Source organism: Poecilia mexicana, unplaced genomic scaffold, assembly GCF_051168715.1.
Source record: "Poecilia mexicana isolate PSO_F unplaced genomic scaffold, ASM5116871v1 scaffold_22, whole genome shotgun sequence".
Taxonomy (NCBI): Eukaryota; Metazoa; Chordata; class Actinopteri; order Cyprinodontiformes; family Poeciliidae; genus Poecilia; species Poecilia mexicana.
The window spans coordinates 18175599-18197973 of NW_028263391.1; the positions used below are offsets into that span (position 1 = coordinate 18175599).

The window sequence follows — 22375 nt, forward strand, 5'->3', positions numbered from 1 at the left end:
GCGTCATTTGGTAAATTATGACACTTTTAATACACAGTTGACATTATTCAAATTGTCTTTGTTATGACAACTTGACATTAACCAAGAAATCATTACTGATATAAATTTGTTATAAAAGTATTACTGATTGCACTTTAAAAATGAGGTAACTTTATGTTATTAAAGGTAAAGTTTAAACAGTAATGATTTCTTCGTTAATGTCAAGTTGTCATAACAAAGACATTTTGAATAATGTCAACTTTGTATTAAAAGTGTCATAATTTACCGAATGACGCTTTATGACAACAGGCATAAATATTCATGAAGACTTATTCATGTTCATGACAGGTGTTATGTCATGTTTATGAAAGTGTCATGTCAGTCTTATTCGCCCTCCTTCAAATAAAGTGTTACCAAATAATCAAATATACTGAAGAAATTCAGTAGATAAATACTTCTGACCCTCTAATTGAAACTTAGGTAGAAACTGAAATCAATATGTTCTAAAATGTGTGAAAGTTGAGTGGAAAATATAAATGGGCTGATATCAGTAGCATATTTATGAGGAAGAGTTGGAATATGAAATGATCATTACAATAATTTTGCAAGAAATTGATCTCACTGGGCCATGTTTGGATGCCAGGGTTAATTTTTCAAACAGTAACTATTTTACTTTTAAATGGATAGGAGTAAAATTGTCTTTTTAGGAAGCATGGTTCATCATTTGGGTGGGGGAACTTTAAGGATAATTTCACTTCTCCTTTCAGGAGAAAAGTGAAATTCAAATTTAAAACTGAACATTCATCAGAATTTTATTACTGATGAGCTCAGCAAAAGCAGGTCTAAAATAATCCATGCATTCACATGTCCATGACTGAGTAAAGCTTAACAAGGACAATGGAGAAGACACAACCTGATGGATTTAACATGCTGATTTGTGAAGAGGAATTCCACGTTGAAGATCGTAATTCCTTCCGCATATCTAATCAAAGCAGGCAACCAGGTATGACAGGCTGAAGGTCCACAATATGCACTTTTGCTTATGTTAGAAATTTAATCTCTGAAAATATTAAGATGTAAACCTCTGCAGTGTAACTGATTTAAATGAGATTACATAGGTTTCAAAGCAACATTGCTTTAGAAATATTTTTTAAACGTAGAATAAAAAAGTAAATACTGCATATAGCTGAATGTAAAGCTCAAATATTGAGACCGTTGAGATGGAGATGTCTATATACTGGACATAAATATAACTAGGAACTGTTTCATTTCTTTACGTTTCCTTATGTTTCTTGCTTAGTGACTTTGTTCACTTCTGGGAGACGTAGCAGACAGGCTGCAGTAATCTTGGTGCTTCTTGCTGGTCTTCTACTTATACTTGATGTTGCCCTTGGGGTGCATTGTAAGTTGTGTTGCTCTGAAAGTTGCATTTCAGTAAGAATATCTGCAAATAATATTTCTCATAACAGACTGATTTTCTTCTGCCTTTGCAGACAGTGGATTGCAAGAAACTCACCTCACACTCAAAGACACTGAAATCCTTGAAAAAGACCTCGGCGAACTTCACAAGCAATATGAGACGGCAGTAGAGAACATATATGCTGCACAGAAGCAGCTGGACGCTGAAATGAACAGTCAGAAAGAGACTAAGTGGGAGCTCGAACATCAGAGGAAAAGGACTGAAGACTACAAAGTGCTCATTGAGAAAGTTACACAGGACCTTGGAAAACTGAGATCACAAGTACCACAGATCTGTGAGACATGATGCTATGTATATTTACGTAAAGCTTTGATGGAGTTGTGTGCATTTTATTTTACTAATTTTCTGTAATCGTGCTATTATCTTTGACAGCTGATGGCTGCACTCACTGTCCTCCAGGATGGCTCTTCATAAACTTGGTGTGTTATTACTTCTCTTCTAACAACGCTGGGCTGAAATCATGGCAAAAAGCCAGAGAGTTCTGCCAGATTTATGGAGGAGATCTTCTAGTCATTGACACCAAAGACAAAGAGGTTAGTTAAGATTTCTGACATCTACATTTTGTAAAATTATATATATATATATATATATATATATATATATATATATATATTTTTTTTTTAATTTATTTATTTATTTTTAATCAATTACATTTTATTTTTCCTCCATTAGAAGACAATCGTAAATTACTTGTTAAATCATGCTCAGAATCCTTCAGAAAGCAGAAGTGCTTTCTGGTTTGGACTAAGAGATTCTAAAGAGGAAGGCACCTGGCACTGGTTGGACGGAACATTCCTAGTTGAAGGGTAGGAGTTTATTATTTTAAACAATAATATCTCATTTACTTTGACAAGGACTTTAACTCGTGATGGTATCACAAATCTTTTGTTTATCGTTACATAGCAAATAATCACGATTAATTTTGAACATATATTTAGAAGTTTTGAAAAGTTGCGAGCCAGAACTACTTAAAATAATTCATTCTTTTCAGTTTCAACAATTGTAACACAGCTGTCTTATTTGGAAAACAGGGATGATGGATTTTGGCCTGTTATTTGTTACAGGTACTGGAAGGTTGGGCAGCCAGATGATTATCACAGCAACGAGGACTGTGCAGCAGTGTACCCTAATGAAAACTTCTTCAAGGCCTGGAATGATTTAGAATGTGGATCCAGACAAAACTGGATTTGTGAGAAAGCACCAACTTATAAGTTCCTAAATGGGACAAGTAATCAATAGTCTACAGTGCTCACTTACACCTCCATAATAAAAGAGAAAAAAAAGAATCCAGTAATGCCGCAGCTGTTGAGGTGGAAGTGTCTCAGCAAAAGCTGTAATTGTATATCATTAGACAAGCTTCCCGTCACATGCAGCAATTCATAGCAAGGTGTCTACTAATCTGCATATCTATGTATGTGTGAAGATTGTAAGTTTGACTGACAAAAGGAGTCTTATTAAAATGTGCTTTTAAGTAGTCAGACTAGAAAAATACTATATGACTAACGTCCATTTAAACTGGATTTACAGCTCTCCACTCAAAGACTAACCATTTTTGACATTAGATTTAAAAAATATAAACTTGTTGTCAATGTGCCACATTTGTTATGCTTTTGTGCAAATATTAATCTTGTATTTATTTGCTGCATGTCTATGAAAACATTGTCAATAAATTTCATCTTGATGTATTGGTGAGTTTAAATAAAGGGTCTGCTTTATACAGCAATTTAAGATACATTGCAAAGAGTAAAAAAGAAAAAGTTCAATGCAAGGCTAAGGTAATTTAGCCAAGTGAACTAACACAAACTATGGTAAAATATGTTAAATTAACTTTAGATAAGTTATCTAAATTAGTAATACAAACAAATGTGACCTTGTCTGCTATAGTTTTGCATTACTAGTTCAGTTTATGATAAATTAACTTAGTAAAAATAAGCAAAATAAATAACACAATCCAAGCTCAAATAAAAGATAAATTAAGATAAACTAAGCAAAGACAGTAAACTAACACAAACTAAGTTATGCTATTTAAACTAACAAAAATAAGCTTACCAAAACAAAAATAAAAATTCAAGTTAGCTGTTTGTTCCAATATTTATCCTTGGTTATTTTGTGGGTGGACGTAAGGAAGGATTTAACTTCCAGAGCTACAAAACAAATACAGGATCAGCATCTCTTTAACAAGAAAGAACATTTGTCAATATATCCTTCTCATTTTAATGAGATTTAAAACTATTTCCATCTTTTAGATTATGGATTCTAAAAAAGGTATTCAATTCAATTGCTCCCTCCGACTCTCTTCTCACTGTTTCTTTGAGACAACTCAAACATCCTGCAAAGTGCTGCTGATTTACTTTATGAGAACTTATTTTGGTTTTAAAGATATATAAACATTATTACAAGATACTGATCATATTTTTTTTCCAGCTCTGGCAGTTAAACACAAACACATCTATAAAATTTATTTATAATATTCAGCAATTAAGCCATACAACATGCTTGCAACATGTTTGTACTGAAAATCTTCAAAAAGTATCGGTACAACAGGTCTACTCCCAGTCACACGGTCACCAGAACGCCATTTAAAACATGACCATACGAGCCCGTGCCTCTTATCACTAGTTTGAACAGGACAAACAGATCGATGTGGACTACTAGCAGTGGTAAAGTGCAGAATTCAGAGTAAAAAAGAGAGGAAAAGATGTCGTTCGAAGGAAAGATTTACCAAGATTTGACCACGGATGAGGTTTCACCTTCTCATCGACGAACATTTGGACAAGGTAGAGTTTTACTATGAACTTTATTACAGCTTCCCATGATTGCTTCCTTTTAACATCCTCTTGTTTAGCTTATCCAGCTTTTTAAAATGTCACACTTATTTCTATTTTTTAAATTCAGCAATACAGAATTAGCTTTGAGGATTAACACTGAGGAATATTGTTAAGGTCTGTTTGCAGAAATTGGTGAATATACATTTCAACACCAGCGACTGGTTGTACTAAGCCTGGGCCTGCTAAATGCTGCTTTACTGATTTCTGCTGCTGTCATTGGGATTTACTGTAAGTGTGAAAATCTGTTTGTACACGACTGTGGAGTTACCAAAAGATTTCTGAGCTGATTGCCACACTAATATGAAGTCAGACACTGTGGGTATGTTAAAGGCTACAAAAATAAACATTGTTCTGTAAATTTTAGTAACCTAAAATGTTACAGTATTATTCAAACCTCCACTTAAATGTTGAGATCTGGACCAAATGTGTTAAGCAGAAAGCTTCTTCTTAAGCCAGACATATTGTTTGTGTCCTCTTACTCAGTTTTTTATTGTACAGGTGCTAACGCCAAAGACTTTCAGGTTCCTGATATAGCTGCTTCACCCCTCCTTCTGGAGGTGAACTTTCTCCGCAACCACACGGATCTAATAAGACAGAGAAAGGAGGCCCAGAACTCACTGGAGAAAGAGCGTGCCAACTATGTCCAACTAAAGCTGGACGTGAGGCAGAAGAAGACTCTGACTGACAGCCTTCAGAAGAAAATAAGCAACCTGCAAACAGAAAAGACAAATCTCCTGTCCAATGCATCTGCTCTTGGTAGTTTTAAGTTTTTAAGAAATACATTTTCCCCACTGTCTCTTGCAGACATTCATTAAATCAAACAATTAATCAAGCATTAGATGACTATTTATAGAGCACATTTACAATTTTTAGATGCACAGGAATTTATTTAGAGGCTTCTCGACTCTGATTTTTTGCACTACTTTGTGTTGCCTGTCATAAAAGAAATTCCAATAGAATATATTGAAGTTTGTCTAAAAACGGAATGCCTTTGGGATACGCAGTGCAGCTTTTCTTGTTTTCAGAAATCAAAAACTAATTTCAGCTAACAAACAGAGCTGTCTTGATTTCTATTTAACAGAGAAAAACTGTGGCAGATGCCCTTCAGGATGGCTCCTACTGAAAACGTCATGCTACTACTTTTCTAACTATGAACCGGAATCAAGAAAGAACTGGTCAGACAGCAGAGCTGACTGCATTCGCCAAGGAGGCGACCTGCTCATAATCAACAGCTTGGAGGAACAGGTGGGTCAAAATGTAAATCCTGTTTAAAAGGGCTGAATTACAGCAACAATGTGAATTTGTCTAAAACGCAGAAAGAGGTCCTGAAAGAAAGAGTTCACTTTACTAAGCTTTTGTTTTCTCTTTGGCTTCACTATATTTCGACAAGTAATTCATTATCACATATGTCCTGTTGTTTACAGCAACTCATAAGTACGAATTTTCCGAGGACAGACAGCAGTAGCATGTGGTGGATGAACGGGTTCTGGATCGGCCTAAGTGAAGTGAACCATCTGGGAACGTGGACATGGACAAACAATGTGACAGAGACATCCGTAATGTAAGAATTTCAATGATTGTCATTATTAGTCATTAAAATAACCCATAAAGAACATCATAGCTTCTAACAAACAACAGCGAGAATCTCTGAGCATTGATTAATTATCACAGGTACTGGAGAAGTGGGCAACCCAGTCATACTGGACCTCAGAGTGGGAACTGTGCTGCTTTTCATTACTATGGAGACACTATGAGGACTTGGTACACTGGAAACTGCCAGCAGCATCTACTGAACTGGATCTGTGAGATCAGGCAAAGCAATAAATGAAATCATTTAAACATGCATATGAACAGCCTGAAGACTTTTGTTAAGCATTCTAATCTGTAATGGTTAGCAAAGATTTCACAATTCATAAACTTTGTATTAAACAATCTTTTATCGGCTTAGAACATTTCAAAGTTCGACATGTGTATGTGTTGCGCTTTCTATGCTTGTGTAATTAAAAGGAAGTCTTATTGCACAAATAAATGTTAAAAAATAAATCTGATTTTATGATTTCACAAACAAATAACGGTTTTATGAATCTGAAAAAACACACTGGGAAATAGTTTTTTTATTTCTGTCACAGTGTTTACAAATCTTGCATATTGTCTTTTAACATTTAGAAGACATTTAAAAGAGAATTATTCTGTATATATAAAAAAAAAAAAAATTCCCCTCTCACCCTCCGTGGGTGGTCTCTTTCATCCTCTGAGCTCGGGTCCTCTACCAGAGGCCTGGGAGCTTGAGGGTTCTGCGCAGTATCTTGGCTGTGCCTAGAACCGCACATTTCTGGACTGAGATGTCTGATGTTGTTCCTGGGATCTGTTTGAGCCACTGCTCCAGTTTGGGGGTGACTGCCCCGAGGGCCCCGATGACCACAGGCACCACTGTGGTCTTCACCTTCCAGGCCTTCTCCAGTTCCTCTCTGAGGCCCTGGTATTTCTCCAGTTTCTCATGCTCCTTTTTCCTGATGTTGTGGTCACTTGGTATTGCTACATCCACCACAACGGCTTTCCTCTGTTCTTTATCCACCACCACAATGTCCGGTTGGTTCGACATTACCATCTTGTCTGTCTGGATCTGGAAGTCCCACAGGATCTTAGCTCGGTCATTCTCCACCACCTTTGGGGGTGTCCCCCATTTTGACCTCGGGGCTTCCAGTCCATATTCTGCACAGATGTTCCTGTACACTATGCCCGCCACTTGGTTATGTCGTTCCATGTACGCTTTCCCTGCCAGCATCTTGCACCCTGCTGTTATGTGCTGGACTGTCTCAGAGGCCTCCTTGCACAACCTACACCTTGGGTCTTGTCTGGTGTGGTAGATCTGAGCTTCTATTGCTCTGGTGTTTAGGGCCTGTTCCTGGGCGGCCAGGATGAGGGCCTCCGTGCTGTCCTTGAGTCCAGCTTTCTCCAGCCATTGGTAGGATTTCCTGATATCAGCCACTTCAGTTATTTGTCGGTGGTACATCCCATGTAGGGGCTTGTCTTCCCATGATGGTTCCTCCAGCACCTCGTCCTCTGTTCCCCATTGCCTGAGACATTCGCTGAGCACATCGTCCGTTGAGGCTTTGTCCTTGATGTATTTATGGATCTTAGATGTTTCATCCTGGACAGTGGCTCTCACACTCACTAGTCCTCTGCCTCCTTCCTTACGGCTCGTGTACAGTCTCAGGGTGCTGGATTTGGGGTGGAACCCTCCATGCATAGTTAGTAGCTTCCGAGTCTTAACATCCGTGGCCTTCATCTCTTCCATTGGCCAGCTAATTATTCCGGCAGGGTATCTGATTACTGGTAAGGCATAGCTGTTTATTGCACGGATCTTGTTCTTGCCATTGAGCTGGCTTCTCAGGACTTGCCTTATTCGTTGGAGGTATTTGGCTGTGGCTCCTTTCCTTGTGACCTCATCGAGGTTGCCATTTGCTTGTGGTATTCCCAGGTACTTGTAGCTGTGCTCTATGTCTGCTATCGTTCCCTCTGGGAGTGAGACTCCTTCTGTGCGGACGACCTTCCCTCTCTTTGTAACCATCCGGCCACACTTCTCTAGTCCGAATGACATCCCAATGTCAGTGCTGTAGATCCTGGTGGTGTGGATCAGTGAGTCGATGTCTCGCTCGCTCTTGGCGTACAGCTTGATGTCATCCATGTAGAGGAGGTGACTGATTGTGGCCCCATTCTTAAGTCGGTATCCGTAGCCAGTCTTGTTGATGATTTGGCTGAGGGGGTTCAGGCCTATGCAGAACAGCAGTGGGGACAGAGCATCTCCTTGGTATATGCCACATTTGATGGACACTTGTGCAAGCGGCTTCAAGTTGGCTTCAAGGGTGGTTTTCCACAGCCCCATCGAGTTTGCAATGAAGGCTCTTAGAGTCCTATTGATGTTGTACATCTCTAAGCATTCAATGATCCAGGTGTGTGGCATTGAGTCATAGGCTTTCTTGTAATCAATCCAAGCGGTGCACAGGTTGGTGTGTCGGGTTTTGCAGTCTCGGGCGACTGTGTGGTCTACAAGGAGTTGGTGTTTGGCTCCTCTACTATTTATGCCGATGCCCTTCTGTGCCGTGCTCATGTATTTATCCATGTGTCCGCTTATCTTAGCCGCTATGATGCCTGACATGAGCTTCCATGTTGTAGAGAGACAGGTTATTGGCCGATAGTTGGATGGGACTGAACCCTTTGAGGGATCCTTCTGGATCAGGATTGTGCGCCCTTCAGTTAACCATTCAGGGTGAGTCCCATTCTGTAGCAGCTGGTTCAGTTGAGCTGCCAGTCGCTCATGGAGGGCAGTGAGTTTCTTTAGCCAGTAGGCATGGATCATGTCAGGCCCTGGTGCTGTCCAGTTTTTCATACCCGAGACTCTTTCTTGGACATCTGCCACAGTGATGGTTACCGGGGCTTGTTCAGGGAGGTTGCTGTGGTCCTCTCGTAGAGAGGTTAGCCACTGTGCCTTGCTGTTGTGGGACGCCTTCCTTTCCCATATGCCTTTCCAGTATTGTTCAGTCTCCAGCCTTGGTGGGTCTGCTCTGTTGTTAGTACCCTGCCATTGAGAGTACACTTTAGCTGGTTGGGTGGAGAAGAGCCGGTTGATCCTCCTGGCTTCATTCTCTCTTGTGTATCTCTTTAGGCGGCTGGCCAAGGCTTGGAGCCTTTGTTTGGCAGTTTCGAGTGCTTCAGGTATGGGCATCTGGCTGTACTTCTTGGGTACTGATCTTTTCATTGCACCCCTTAGGAGCTCTGACAGCTGGCTCACTTCCCTCCTTGTTATCTTGATCTTAGCCTCTAACCGTCTTTTCCATGATGGATATTGGGTCTCATGGTTGCTCTTATAGCCGAGCATTTCAAGGATCACTGATGCTGAGTTGTATATCAGCTCATTGGTTTCTGTTATGGTGTTGGTAGGGATTGTTCTCAATGCTGCATTCACATCTTCAATGAGACTTTCTGATGGTACTTCACTCAGCCGTTGTAATTGGCGTCGGGGTTGCCTGGTGTTCATTCGGGCCACGATTCTCTCTCTCAGGTCAGTTGCTGTCTCGTTCAGCTTTGATAGTTCGTTCATTACTGGGGCTGCATACCCAGTCTCGGGGTGGGGAGTAGTTAACTCCCCCCTGACCTTACCTTTGGGCTCCTCCCTTATGCCGTAGCATTTGTGTTGTACCTCGTCAATCTCAAGTTGTGATAGCAGTTGCCGTTTGCGGATGTTGGAGCACTGAGCTACTAGTTGTTTGGCAGTCATTGTAGACTGTGGGTGTCGAAGTAACCATTCCACCCTCAGTCTTTGCATGTAACCCCTCTGACTAGGGTTACTTGAGTAGTAGCATTCCAACAGATCCATGTTTTCGTCTCTCGCCCATTTCCGTCTTGTTCCAGTAGCCCATTTTTCATCAAGGTGCTCTGGTTCCCCAGCACCTGACGCAGACCTTGTTTGGCCGGGCGACGTCTGAGCCGGCATGTCATGCTTATCAGTGTCTCTCATTGTATGAGGTAGGCTATATAGCTCCAAGGGTCTTGCCTAGGGACCCACACTGCATAGCTCAATTGCACTGTTGTAACTTGCCCCAACCTGGATTCGAACCCCGGTCTCCCAGGTGGTAGACTGGTGTCTTACCCACTGAGCTATACAGTCATATATATATATATATATATATATATATATATATATATATATATATATATATATATATATATATATATATATATATATATATATATATATATATATATATATATATATATATATATAAAACTGGAGCAGTGGCTCAAACAGATCCCAGGAACAACATCAGACATCTCAGTCCAGAAATGTGCAGTTCTAGGCACAGCCAAGATACTGCGCAGAACCCTCAAGCTCCCAGGCCTCTGGTAGAGGACCCGAGCTCAGAGGATGAGAGAGACCACCCGCGGAGGGTGAGAAGGGGATTTTTATATAAATATAGATATGCCCTTTTGGTTGAGGATTGTATCAAATCCGCCAGTTATGCAAGTGTTTCAGCTGTACTCTACTTCAATGATAATGTGTTTTGTCCATCAAATTAAAACACCTCACCTAATGTAGGGTTGCAAGTTTCTTTTATAAACTTATTTAATATGCTGCTTCCAAAGCACGAATTTCCTAAAAACTAAGTGATAATAGGGGATGGGGCTATTGCTAAAACCCGGCCCAGGGACCCAATTGTCTGTCAATATTTAACAAATGAACTTTTTCTGTGTGTAACTTTGGACACACAAGAGCTCTGAGGGCAATGTCCTAACAAACAATCTCTGCTGGATTTTTCTCTGAGATCACTCTCAATTCAACGTTCAAAAATGGAGGAAATGCAAAATTCAGGTCGTCCATATAACAAACTGATTAGTCAGGAGGAATTCACTGAAGATGAGCCTCATCTACCATCAAATCAGGAGAATCAAGGTATGTAAATCCAATGAGAGAGCATTGCAGTCACACAAACGTTATCATTTCTTCTTTGCTGTAGAGAATAAGGACTTATTATTTATTTAAATTTTGCATTTAGCTTTTGTATTTGAAAACGGGTGATATATTGAAGATATCCATCTAGTTTTTATATTTTATTCTTTACACCATTTTCTTTAATATCCATGTTGATGTCTGATATTTTCTGTGTAGTGACTGTGTCGACGATGAGACCTGAATCTACCATCGTGAATCGTTACAAACTGCTAACAGCGAGCCTAGCAGCGTTAGCGGTGATTCTGCTACTGGTTAATATTGGCCTTGGGGTGTACTGTAAGTTATTTTTACCCAAGTAACTTTAAACTAATACAATGCATTGGATTTGAAACCGAGCTTCTATGGTCAGATTTTTATGTCACATTATCATCCAAAACCAGACAATTTATCGGAAGCAATAAACTAAACACACAAGTATTTGAAACAAGAATTGTAACGTTAAGTGAAAGTAATCAGAAAACAGAATTTGAACCAATAATTATCAGATGCAGTTCAGATTAAAGTTCTATATATTTAATTAGAGATTTTTAAAACAGATTTGAACTGTTCTTTTTCATAGTAGAATAATTATACAACAAACAACTTAAATTATTATTATTTTTAAAGTAGAAAAAAAGCCTCACATTTATTCCTCAAAACATCATTCTTGTCATTGTGGCCAAACAGTTCATTTTTTGTCTTGTGAGACTGTCCAAACCTCAATCCAGAAAAAAGGTTTAGACTGAATGTTCAGATTGGACTACGATCTTAAATGCACATTGAAATTGTTTTAAGCGCAGCTACAATCTCAAACCTACTGAAAATGCACAACCATGCTTCAAATCAGGATTCAAGCAAGTATTAATGTAATCTAAAGGAAATATTTCCATTACGTCAGGAAGAGGAGGTAAATATCCAGTCAGAAATATCCCAGGTCCTTACCAAAGAAGAAAAAGTTAGCATTTTTCTCAGCATTCACTAAAGAACATGTAGCCAAATATTAGAAAGGGTTAGGGGTTAGAATTAGGGTTAGTTCTATGAATGTATAGTTTGGATTCTGTGTATTACAGAAAATGTGCAATAAATTAAGAGATTTGCATCAATTTCTGTTCTAAAAAATCATTCCCCACTGAAAAAATGGTTCATATATGGTTAATCTGACAAAAGCAATAACCACATGTAATATTAATTGGGTGTTTGTTTTAATTATCAGGTTAACTGTAAATGACTAAAATATGTGCAATTTCTCTTTTTTTACTGGCTGCAGATAACAAACTAACTGAAAACAACATAGTGAGAGACATCAGCGGAGAGATAAGAAAACTTCAGGCTTCTTATGACGCTGCACTGCAAAGCAGGGATGAAGTCAAGAAACAGCTGGCCATGGAGATCAGCGAGCAGCAACTCATCAAGTGGGAGCTCGAACACCAGACCCTCAGAGTCAAAGACTACGAAAAGCAGGTGGAAAAGTTGCAGATGGACATTGCATCGTTGCAATCCCATTTACCGATGATAAGTGAGAGGCTTTTTAATCCCTATAAGTACAAACGCGTTTTATAATTGCAAACCAGCCAATAGAATATTATCCTTCCCTCTTTTTATTTAAAAACAGAGGAGGGCTGCAGACACTGTTTGCCTGGATGGACTTTCATGAGCTCAAGCTGCTATTACTTCCCGTTTTCGGACACTTTTTACCGCACATCGTGGAACGAGGCCCGGCAGTCCTGCAGGAGGCAGGGAGGAGACTTGGCCATTGTGAACAACAGAGAAAAGCATGTAGGACATTCGGTCTAAGTTTTAATATTCTTAACATTTACATTTCATTTCAGAAAATATGTAGTGCTGTAAAAACGTATTTGCCATTTTAATTTGAATAGAATAGTTGTGCTATTCTTGGCTGCAACAGCTGCCATCAAATGTTTGTAGCAACCAGCAATAAGTCTTTTACGTCACTTTGCGGTACTTTGACCCGCTCTTCTTTGCAGAATTGCTTTAATTTAGTCACATTGTAGGGTCAAGCCACAGCATAACCCATCTGTTCTTGAATTTCTATTTATGTTGTGCTACTTTTTGAAATTTTTTAGTCTACTTCGTGTTGTCAAACAGGTTCTATTCAAGTCCTGTTTTTATGCAGCAATTAGGTCAGTGTGGTTAGTAATACTGATCTCAACAAATGCAGATGCGTAGGGCCAAATTGGTTTTGAAGGTAGTAATCTTTCCCCTAATAAAAGAAAATAATCATTTGAAAACGTGGGTTACTTGGGTTATCTGCCAAATGTGTTTAACAGAAGAAATCCATAATGAGATAAATATTTTTCTACTACATTGCATATGTATCAGTGAACATCTGTTTATATATTTTTTGTCAGCTTGGAATAACTAGGCTCATAACAATTAATCAAGAGCTTTCAAGACCAATGTCGCAAAGTGGTTTCTGGATCGGACTGAGAGACGTGGAAGAGGAAGGGGTCTGGAAATGGGTGGATGGGACGAGACTGACTGACGGGTAAAAGTTATACAGTTGATAAACCAGTTTGAAACAAACAGTGTCAGAGCATAATTTACCTCTCAACAAAGCTACCAATTATTTATTTCAGGTTCTGGAACGTCGGAGAGCCAAACAACTCAAACAATGAGGACTGTGCCGCAGTGTACCCCAACAGCAACCCATTCATGTCTTGGAATGATGCACCGTGCAATTATAACCTGAAGTGGATTTGTGAAATGGCACCGAGGTCTTTCGGATAACAAAATCACTCTTTTTAAAGTCCTACTTTTATTTGCAGAAGCAACAATTGAGCATCACTACAGAGACTCTTTTGTGCTGTTTCTTTATTGTTTATCTTATATAACCTATAAATGGCAGGGAAGGTCAAACTACAAAAATTTTATCAGAAAATACATACATTTTTAGATTTTTGTATAATAAATATTTGACACTACTATATATATATATATATATATATATATATATATATATATATATATATATATATATATATATATATATATGAAAATTTATCAGTTAATCATTCTAAAATTCTCCAGAGTTTTACAAAGATTTGTGTGAAATAAAAAAGAAGTGTGCTTCTGTGCATATCTACAATACAACAGAGTGGAACTTTATGCAAAACATTTGGATTCAACTGATGCAATTTATTTATGGGAAACACCCAGTACATCTTTATCAAACTAGAGTAAATATGTCATCCCATGATTTATTCTGTAAATCTGGATTTTTAGTTACCATTCTGTTATGAATAAACATAAACGACAACTAATGTTTTCCATCTGACTAACCTGCCCGTCTTTTACTACTTTCTCAACTTTTTGGTCGGATGTCTGATGGCTCATAGAACTGCAAAGTGCTGCCGAAGCTGCTTGAGGAGCTGCTGAGTGTCGATGTGCTCTGGAAAAGCGTCCTCAGACTTTTGAGCTGCAGTGTAACTGCTCTGAAGGTCTCCAATCTGAACACAAACAAAAGACATCCATATTGTATATGTACGTACATATGAAAGTGATTAATGACTTGACAGAAATGCACTGTTTAAACGCTATATTACACAGTAGAGCTTTACCTTTTCACACAGAATGGAGAGATTGAAGTTTGGCTCATACATGTGAGGGGCCAGCAACGCCGCTGTCTGCAGGAAGGCTTTTGACTGGATAAGAGATATTTTTTATAAACACATCTTATCAGAATGCACTAAAAATGAACTCAAAATTCTGTGATGAAGAGAAGATAAGAGGTCCTTATTGTGACTCACAAAAAAACAAAAAAACAAAACTGAAGTTGCGGTTTACTTTTACAAGTTTTCAGAATATGAACAGCTGGTGTAAAACAAGAACAGCTAATATATAAAAAAAAAGGACAAAAACTTTAAAATTGAGCAAAAACAAAAAACAGATTAATCAAATTTATTAAAAGGTTTTTGGCTAATATGTAATAATATGGATCATTCTTCTTTAATAACAAAAATAATCCATATGTAGATATAAGAACACTTAAAAACAGTATATTTGGTAGTCATCTTTTGACATTACTACACATTTGATTGCTTCTGTTTTTTTCTCTCAAAAGGCAAACACCTACATGACATTTTGCATCACAATAAACTGTGTAAAATAATATGTTGTTAATTCTATATTTACCAGGTAAAAAAGCAATCTCTGCTCTCACCTGCTCAATATGACCTTTTCGCAGTTCCAGTACCGCCAGGTTGTTGTAGGCCTCAGCATGATCATTATTGAAAGCCAGGGTCAGTTTAAAACACTGATATGCCAGCGTCAAGTCCCCGATGCCCTTTAAACATACAATATAATATTAGCTTTTATGATTTTTATATCAATAAATGGCTCTTTTTGTGCAAGTAGCAAGTAGTATTTTTTTTCTATAGTTTACTGACTCACCACAGCAACATGCCCAATATTGTACCAGACATCCGCCTGCTCTTCATCACTGGCCACCAGTGCCAGAGCTCTCTCAAATGAGGACAGAGTCATGTCGTACTGTTGTGCATAGAAACAGCAGAGGCCCAGGTTGTTGTACAGCTGGCAGTTATATACTCCCATCTGGAGAAGCCGTCTAGGAAGAGAACAAGCGTGCTCAATCAACCATAACTGTGCAAAAGGTTTACACTTTAAATTTTGAAAATATGGTGCCAGCTTCACGGGAGAGTAAATTGGTCTGACCTGTAGAACCGCAGGGCGATCTCAGGCTGGTCGGTATAGAAGTGATTGCTGCCTATGCAGGCAATCGCCTCTACGTGTGTGTTATCCTGCTTCAAGACCTCTTTGTAGTACTCTGTGGCTGATGTAATGTTGTTCATCTCCTGGAAAGAAATCCCATTAGAAACAGAAAATATCTCATTTAAATCATGACAGGAGACTGAGAAGGCTTTATGTCGACATATATACCTCATGGATGCGGGCGATTCCCGTTAGAAGAGTGACCTCACCAGGGAAGTGGTCCAGGCCTTCCTTGAAAAGGTTGAGGGCTGTTATTGGTTGATCCATGCGCTGATAAACCTTGAAGAAGTAAAACAACCATGATTTTGCATTTAATGATTTCTTAAACATGCTCAGAGTTACTAAGAACAGAAGTCATAGTTTAGTCACTACCTTTGTGAGGTAGAGATACGTATCTACCACATCCTGCTGGTTGAGAGCTGATCGAAACTGTTTCTCGGCTTCTCTGTATAAACCAAGTCTGAAAAGGTAAAAAAAAAAAAAAAGTTAAACAGCACAGTTTAATAAGAAACACCAATGCTTACATCTACACAGTTTCGATGGTTGTATGACATTCTTACCTGTAGTAACATTTTCCTAGTTGAACCTTCCACCACCAATCTTTGAACTGTGCATGCTCAGTAGCTTGAGCTGCTAAATCTAAAGCCTGTACAGAAAATTAAGCCGCATATATTAGCAGCCAATGATCAGAAATTAAAAACTTAAGCTATGTTCCACACATGAGAGGAACACTTACATTTTTAACATCATTTTCATGGTGAAAGATGTACTCAAATAAAGTCTGCAAAGAGAAATTTCGATCACATTAAACGTGGAAAAAGAAAATATTGTACTAAATTGCTGGAAAGAAGGTTTTTGTCTTACCCTGGACAAACTTGGCTTTTGAGAATACTTGGACAGGTTTATTCTCGACAAATTTATAAAAGGTCCTTCTGGGTTGGTTAGCATTGAAGCCTAGTGGAAAGGGGGATACAGTGTTAAACATCTGATGGAAATTAAATTCAGAAATAACCTGATTAATCTTTTGTGAGAGCCTCGTATGTACTGTGATGGTCATTTTTACTGGCAGACCTGTTCAAATGTATAGAAAGTCTTTAAATGAATCCATCTTTGAGTGCAGTTGCATGTTCTGACACTTAAAATTATAAGAAAATTTCTACCATAAATCAGAGTATATCGATAATGAGAGAAGGAATTTCATAACATAACTGATTTGACAATTGTTGTTAGTCCAAACAGTGTCTTTTAAATTAAATACAACCTACCATTCAATAAATAATAATACTCTTGAAAAGTTTATTTATTTCAGTGACTTCTTCCCTAAGTGAAACACATTTAGATTAACTAGACAAAAGACTGATGTTTTAACACTTCTATTTCTCTTAATCATAATAATTTTTTGCAAGTAACCAATGAAAATACCATATTTAAGATTAGAATGCTCCATTAGACCAATAAAAATCAATTAAAAAACAGAAATGTGGGCTTAAAGAAAAAATTAATTTAATCTCTGCTTAAGGTTGTTATTTTCAAAAGGTACATTTAATCTCACAAACAAGATTTGTCTGAACATATTCTCTAATTTATTGAATATTATTGTATAGTTGAATTTAATTTGTTTTATACACACAGGATTTCTTTTTAAATCAACAGCAGGATTATAGTAATTCCTTTAAAAATAGATATTTCCAAGTGGGATATTTTTTCCCAGTGAATAAACAAATTCGAAATAAACAACAATTTTTTCCTACATTTTATAATGTAAGATTATAATCTACCAATAAAAGATTCATTTATTTTAAGGTATTTTAGACATCTTTACCAGAGGATTCAATACATATATTTGACACTATATATATTGGTAACTAAAGGTTAATTGGTAACTAAATGTTAATTTTAAAATAGTTCAATATCTTTTTTGGAGAAACCCTGCTGTTTCTTTGTGGATAGACTGTATTTGCACATGAACACTCACAGTTCCCAAACGAATGAATCTACCAGAAGAACTAGTGACAGGACGCGCTGTGCTTGCAGTGCGCGGGGTTTTGATTGCCTGCTCCATCGTTCCTGGACGCCCTGACTGTGTGCTGGGTCTCACAAAGCCTGTGATAGGACGCCCTGATTGTGTCATAGGCCTAAAAATTTAAGACAAAGGTTTCTTTTAAGATTACTGGTGATTTTTATTCTATTATGATATTATTCTATTATGATATAAAAGAATCATACCTGACTGCTGGAGTGGGACCACCACCCTGACTTGTTCCAGGGAGTCTCAGTGAAGTTCCAGGTCCTAAAAGAGGGTTTTACCAATACAATTTCTCACTGAGAAAATGTTACCAGAATTAAATATTTTTTTCAGTTTTTCCTTTACAATGGTGTGCTGATGAAGAGCTGAAACTTACGTGCAACTTGTGCGATAGAGCTCTCATCCAGCATCATCTCAGCAATTCCTTCCTGGTCAACATCAACTTCATCAATGTACACCATCTCTGTGAGGGCTCTGGTTTTTAAGCTCCATGCTGCCTGTGATACACAAACATAGATAGCACTCAAATACAGCTAAAGGTGAATGTTAGGATCAAGCCCTTTGATGAATTATGGACATAAAACAAACAAACGAAAAGACTGGAGCTGAAAGCAGTATTTTATTACCTCTGAGATAAGAAAAGATGAGTCCTTAATATGACATGCAGTGAAATACAGAGAGGAATAAAACCAGGGTATAAAGGATACACGGAGGAAAACACATAAAAAAAACATGCAAAGGAAAGAAGAGAAGAAACATAAAATTAAGCAGAAAATAGCAAAAAATGATTGTGGTGGCTTAAATAAATACAAATACAATGACTTTCACTAAGTTATGGTACACGCAGAATACTAATCTGGATTACTCCGCAGCAGCTTTACAAATGTGTTAGCATACTAGCAGACTCTGCTAACTATAACGGCATTACCTGGTCGTAGGGACTGTCTTGCAATATTTTGCTACAAATATCTGAACACTGTTGAAACTTTCGCCTCCTGAAATAGCTCAATGCAAGAAACAGAGGGTCCATCGTCACCTCCATGACTGTGTCAGGCTGTAAACGCTGCTAGCGAGCTGCTAAAAGGGAAAAAAGCGATGGCGAATCTGAAGCTTCTTTGGTTACTTGGCAACAGTCGGGAAGGCGGTTCTTCGCTACTGGTTGCACAAGACCGGAACTTCCGGCAAAGAGATAAAATAAAACCTGTGTAGGTTATAGTAAAATCTTTAAACTTCTATAAATAAGTTGTAAAAGGCTATAGTACATGTCAATGTGATGTGAAAAAAATGCTAACTACGTCTATTCCTTTAATACTTTGCCAACTGCTTCGTGAAAGATTTTGAAGTTCTTAAATTTTAACCAGTCAATGGTTAAAACAAAATTAGAACCATCTTTTATTTTAATTTGCTTTATTTTATTTGACCTGATGTTCTAAAAGCGATTAAGTGTTTGTCTTCAGCCAGGACATGCATTAAAAAAATAAAAATAAATAAATAAATAAATAAATAATAATAATAATAATAATAATAATAATAATAATAATAATAATAATAATAATAATAATAATAGTAGTAGTAGTAGTAGTAGTAGTAGTAAAAGCACATAATAATAATTATTTAATATAATAAAACAAAATTATTTAATTTTGCTTCATTTTTTTTATATATAGATTTATTTATTATTTATTTATTTTGCTTAATCTTTTTCAGCCGAGTTCTGCTAATCTTTTGGGCTTTTGAGAATACAGTTGAACCATTCTTGTTCCAAAATAATTATCCAATGTCTATGTACTACGATGTTCAGATTATTATTAATGTACTCAAACATACATAACTACACGCCCACTAATAATTGTTTACAAATTCCAAGCGTATTTTCAAGCGAAGCCTGAATAATCCTGAAATTTAACCTTGGCTGACATTGTCATTTAAATTGTTATTTAAATTATTTGGTTTCTTCCAATCTGTGTTCCAATATGCTTAAAAGCCAAGTCTGTGCCAGGAAATTAAAATAAATTATAATAAATTGTACAATTTCTGATAGGAAGAGTGGTCAAACACCCCATTAGAATGCCAAAGGTCTGTTGACGGCTACAAAAGTATTAAGTTTCTCTACATCCCAAGGGTCACTTGGTCATATATTAATGGGACTGTATATAAAGCTCAACTTTTAGTCTCCATGTACTGGAGAAAATCCACAATAAACTGGCTGTCAGGCTGTCAAATTTAATTGAAGTTGGTTGTTTTACAGTCATTCCACCCCAAAAGAAAAGAAAAAAGATAAAGAAACAAAATGTTCAAATGGACCTTTGAACAAGGCAAAAACTATTTACCAAAAAACTGTGGTGTGTAGGTGACATAAAGGTTACATTTCTTAAGTTGCTTCAGGACCAGACAAACTTGGAAATATATTGAAAGTTTAATAGAAAATTTGCTTTGAATAATTTCCTGTATATATTTTATTTTTTCAAACAGAATAGATGAAAATCAGTTGTGTCGTGATGGGGAACGTCCCCACCTTCTTTCTGTCCTCGCAGATGAGTCAAAGGACGTGATTGGTTGATCGTCTGCTCCGTCAGTACTGTGGGCGGGGGTTGTTGGAATACAGTACAGCTCCATCTTTGGAGGATTTGATAGGAGCTTTGACCTGTGTCGAAGAGGAGCGAAAGCCCGCGACAGAAGAAGTGCAAGAAGACTTTCACAATGACAAGAGCGACGTAGAAAATTGTTTCTCAGAGATCTCTAGTCCGAGGAGCCAGCCAGACTTTTTTAATTCTTACACAACCCTGAGAAAATGCCTCATTTCTGCTCCTTCTGGACTGGTTAGAATCCAACGGAACTAATGTAACACGGAGGCTTAAAAATAAATCCTTTTTGGCGAATGACACTGTATCAGAAAGCCTACGTGACAGCATCGGAGAGACACATATTGAGGGAGAGATGGCTGACAGGACTGCTCCCAACTGCCACCTGAGACTGGAGTGGGTGTACGGATACCGGGGACATCAGTGCCGCAACAACCTGTATTACACCGCCGCCAAGGAAATCGTCTATTTCGTCGCGGGTGTGGGAGTTGTGTACAACACCCGGGAGCACAAGCAGAAATTTTACTTGGGGCACAACGATGACATAATAAGGTAGAGTAAAATCAGACATGTCAATTTTTTTGTTGTTTTTGTCTTGTTTGTTTGGTTTTTTTGCTTCAGCACCACGGACAGCACCAGACTCCCAGTAGTCCGTGCACTGACAGTGTGCTGTTGACATTGTGGATGCAGGCGTCACCTTGTGCGGTGTAATATGATATGAAAGCAGCATATCCATAAAATGTATAGCGAGGTTGAGCTTTTCTGCTTAAGGTCAGATGATTTTTAATCAGCCACTCTATATCACGCTGCTCCCACTCCATATGCCAAATGTTCTGGCTCCCTACTTATCCCATAATTACAATGCAAAACTCAAATATAAGCAACAATAAGCGAATTATTTACTGGAATATGAATACGAGAAAATATTTAGGATTTTTTTTTCTTAATTTACCTTCAATTACAGATCAGCCTGTGAAATTACAAATAAAATTTCATGCAGTTTTACACATTTAAAATTACACTTAATACCTAAAATTAATTGGTCATGATGCGTTCAGGCGTAATGACAAAAAAGGTAAAAAAAAAAAAAAAAAAAAAAAAAAAACTAAAAAAAAAAACGACAGCATGTATCCCTGTTTGGCTTTACCCATTTACCAGTATAAATAAATAAATAAATAAATAAATAAATAAATAAATAAATAAATAAATAAATAAATAAATGTTCTTGAATCAGGAGAACTTTGATAAATAATGTAAAAATAATGTAAAAAAAAAAACAAAATACATTCAACACAATGTGTCCCATAAATCACATTGTGTATGATTAATTTAATAAGAAAGCAAGGAAATAAATAAAAATAATGTAAAAGGTCAATCAATCAATCAATCAATCAATCAATCAATCAATCAATCAATCAATCAATCAATCAATCAATCACTCAAACAAACAAAGAAATAAATAAGTAGATAGAAAATGAGTGACTATTTCTCAAACTAAATTTTGATCATCTCAATGGGACAATTACGGTTACAGTTTCCTATCGAAAACATAACATGAGAAAAGGAACAAAATCAATAGGGCCTGAAAATGTACAAAAATAATACATTCATGCATGACATGATCCATATGCTTATATAAACAAACAATAAATCAAATAGACAAACAAAAAAAATATTCAAATCAACCTTGACTGTCTCTAAGGAAAAATTGGATTTCTAGCAAGTAAATATGTTTATCAATCAATTTTTTATTTGTATAGAACATTTCAGTAAAACAGCAGTTCGATGTGAATATGTGTCATATTCATTCATTTATAGGGGTGACCTCTGCCCAACTAAAGGATTTGTTAATAAAAAAAAGATTTGGGATAAAATGTAAATTTTTAAACTAACATGCTTAATTTAAATTTAAATAATTTTGATGATGAATTCGATATTCAATATAATATTCACTGCACCGGCATAAATGCTTTTTTTCCCCTCTCAGCATGCCCTTATACAATGAACTGTCTCCAGCACCTCGGAGATCATGTTGACATGTGTGTGCAGGGGTTGGCCTGGAGATGACAAGCTTTATAAAATGTGCCGGTCGTCAGCTGGGCTTGTGCTCCATTATTAATCGCACAATAAACAGACAGTAACCGCCAGTTGCCCTGTGTCCGGTCAAGTTCTTCAGTTCAAACATGCCACAAAAAGGAGGCACTGCAAACCACACTGGGATGTTTCAACTCACTATTTGTG

The 22375-nt window shown here is 37.3% G+C and overlaps 5 protein-coding genes across 6 annotated transcripts in view; 4 read left to right on the forward strand and 1 right to left on the reverse strand.

Annotated features, from left to right (window-relative positions):
• Nucleotides 1-827: 827 nt before the first annotated feature.
• LOC106923540 (CD209 antigen-like protein C) lies at nucleotides 828-3144 on the forward strand. 2 transcript variants are annotated; one of them, XM_014996618.2, is made up of 6 exons: nucleotides 829-982; nucleotides 1280-1381; nucleotides 1473-1733; nucleotides 1832-1992; nucleotides 2132-2265; nucleotides 2524-3144. In XM_014996618.2, the coding sequence occupies exons 1-6, from the start codon at nucleotides 877-879 to the stop codon at nucleotides 2696-2698; spliced, it is 939 nt and encodes a 312-aa protein (XP_014852104.2). In that variant the 5' UTR covers nucleotides 829-876; the 3' UTR covers nucleotides 2699-3144. The 2 variants fall into 2 exon arrangements, with proteins under 2 accessions (XP_087858503.1, XP_014852104.2); XM_088002377.1 differs by lacking the exon at nucleotides 1280-1381 and having other exon boundaries at nucleotides 828-982.
• Nucleotides 3145-4000: 856 nt separating this feature from the next.
• Nucleotides 4001-6330, forward strand: LOC106923542 (uncharacterized). The gene is made up of 6 exons (XM_014996620.2): nucleotides 4001-4236; nucleotides 4402-4515; nucleotides 4786-5043; nucleotides 5369-5532; nucleotides 5712-5848; nucleotides 5959-6330. Exons 1-6 carry the CDS (start codon nucleotides 4158-4160, stop codon nucleotides 6113-6115), a joined length of 909 nt encoding a protein of 302 aa, XP_014852106.2. The 5' UTR covers nucleotides 4001-4157; the 3' UTR covers nucleotides 6116-6330.
• Nucleotides 6331-10447: 4117 nt separating this feature from the next.
• Nucleotides 10448-14058, forward strand: LOC106923541 (uncharacterized). The gene is made up of 6 exons (XM_014996619.2): nucleotides 10448-10738; nucleotides 10955-11074; nucleotides 12045-12293; nucleotides 12390-12553; nucleotides 13147-13283; nucleotides 13375-14058. The coding sequence occupies exons 1-6, from the start codon at nucleotides 10636-10638 to the stop codon at nucleotides 13523-13525; spliced, it is 924 nt and encodes a 307-aa protein (XP_014852105.1). The 5' UTR covers nucleotides 10448-10635; the 3' UTR covers nucleotides 13526-14058.
• ttc8 (tetratricopeptide repeat domain 8) lies at nucleotides 13913-18684 on the reverse strand. Its single transcript, XM_014996613.2, has 14 exons — nucleotides 18481-18684; nucleotides 17929-18049; nucleotides 17753-17816; nucleotides 17502-17661; nucleotides 16391-16480; nucleotides 16263-16307; nucleotides 16087-16172; nucleotides 15899-15986; nucleotides 15695-15805; nucleotides 15470-15609; nucleotides 15188-15362; nucleotides 14958-15080; nucleotides 14356-14439; nucleotides 13913-14244 (listed from the first exon to the last, which is right to left on the reverse strand). The coding sequence occupies exons 1-14, from the start codon at nucleotides 18592-18594 to the stop codon at nucleotides 14128-14130; spliced, it is 1518 nt and encodes a 505-aa protein (XP_014852099.2). The 5' UTR covers nucleotides 18595-18684; the 3' UTR covers nucleotides 13913-14127.
• A 1460-nt stretch (nucleotides 18685-20144) lies between these two features.
• eml5 (EMAP like 5) overlaps nucleotides 20145-22375 on the forward strand; it is a 45994-nt gene continuing 43763 nt past the window's right edge. The window contains exon 1 of the mRNA XM_014996631.2: nucleotides 20145-20686. Within this exon, the coding sequence (XP_014852117.2) occupies nucleotides 20490-20686 (197 nt within the window). The 5' untranslated portion in view covers nucleotides 20145-20489. The remainder of the gene's footprint in view (nucleotides 20687-22375) is intronic.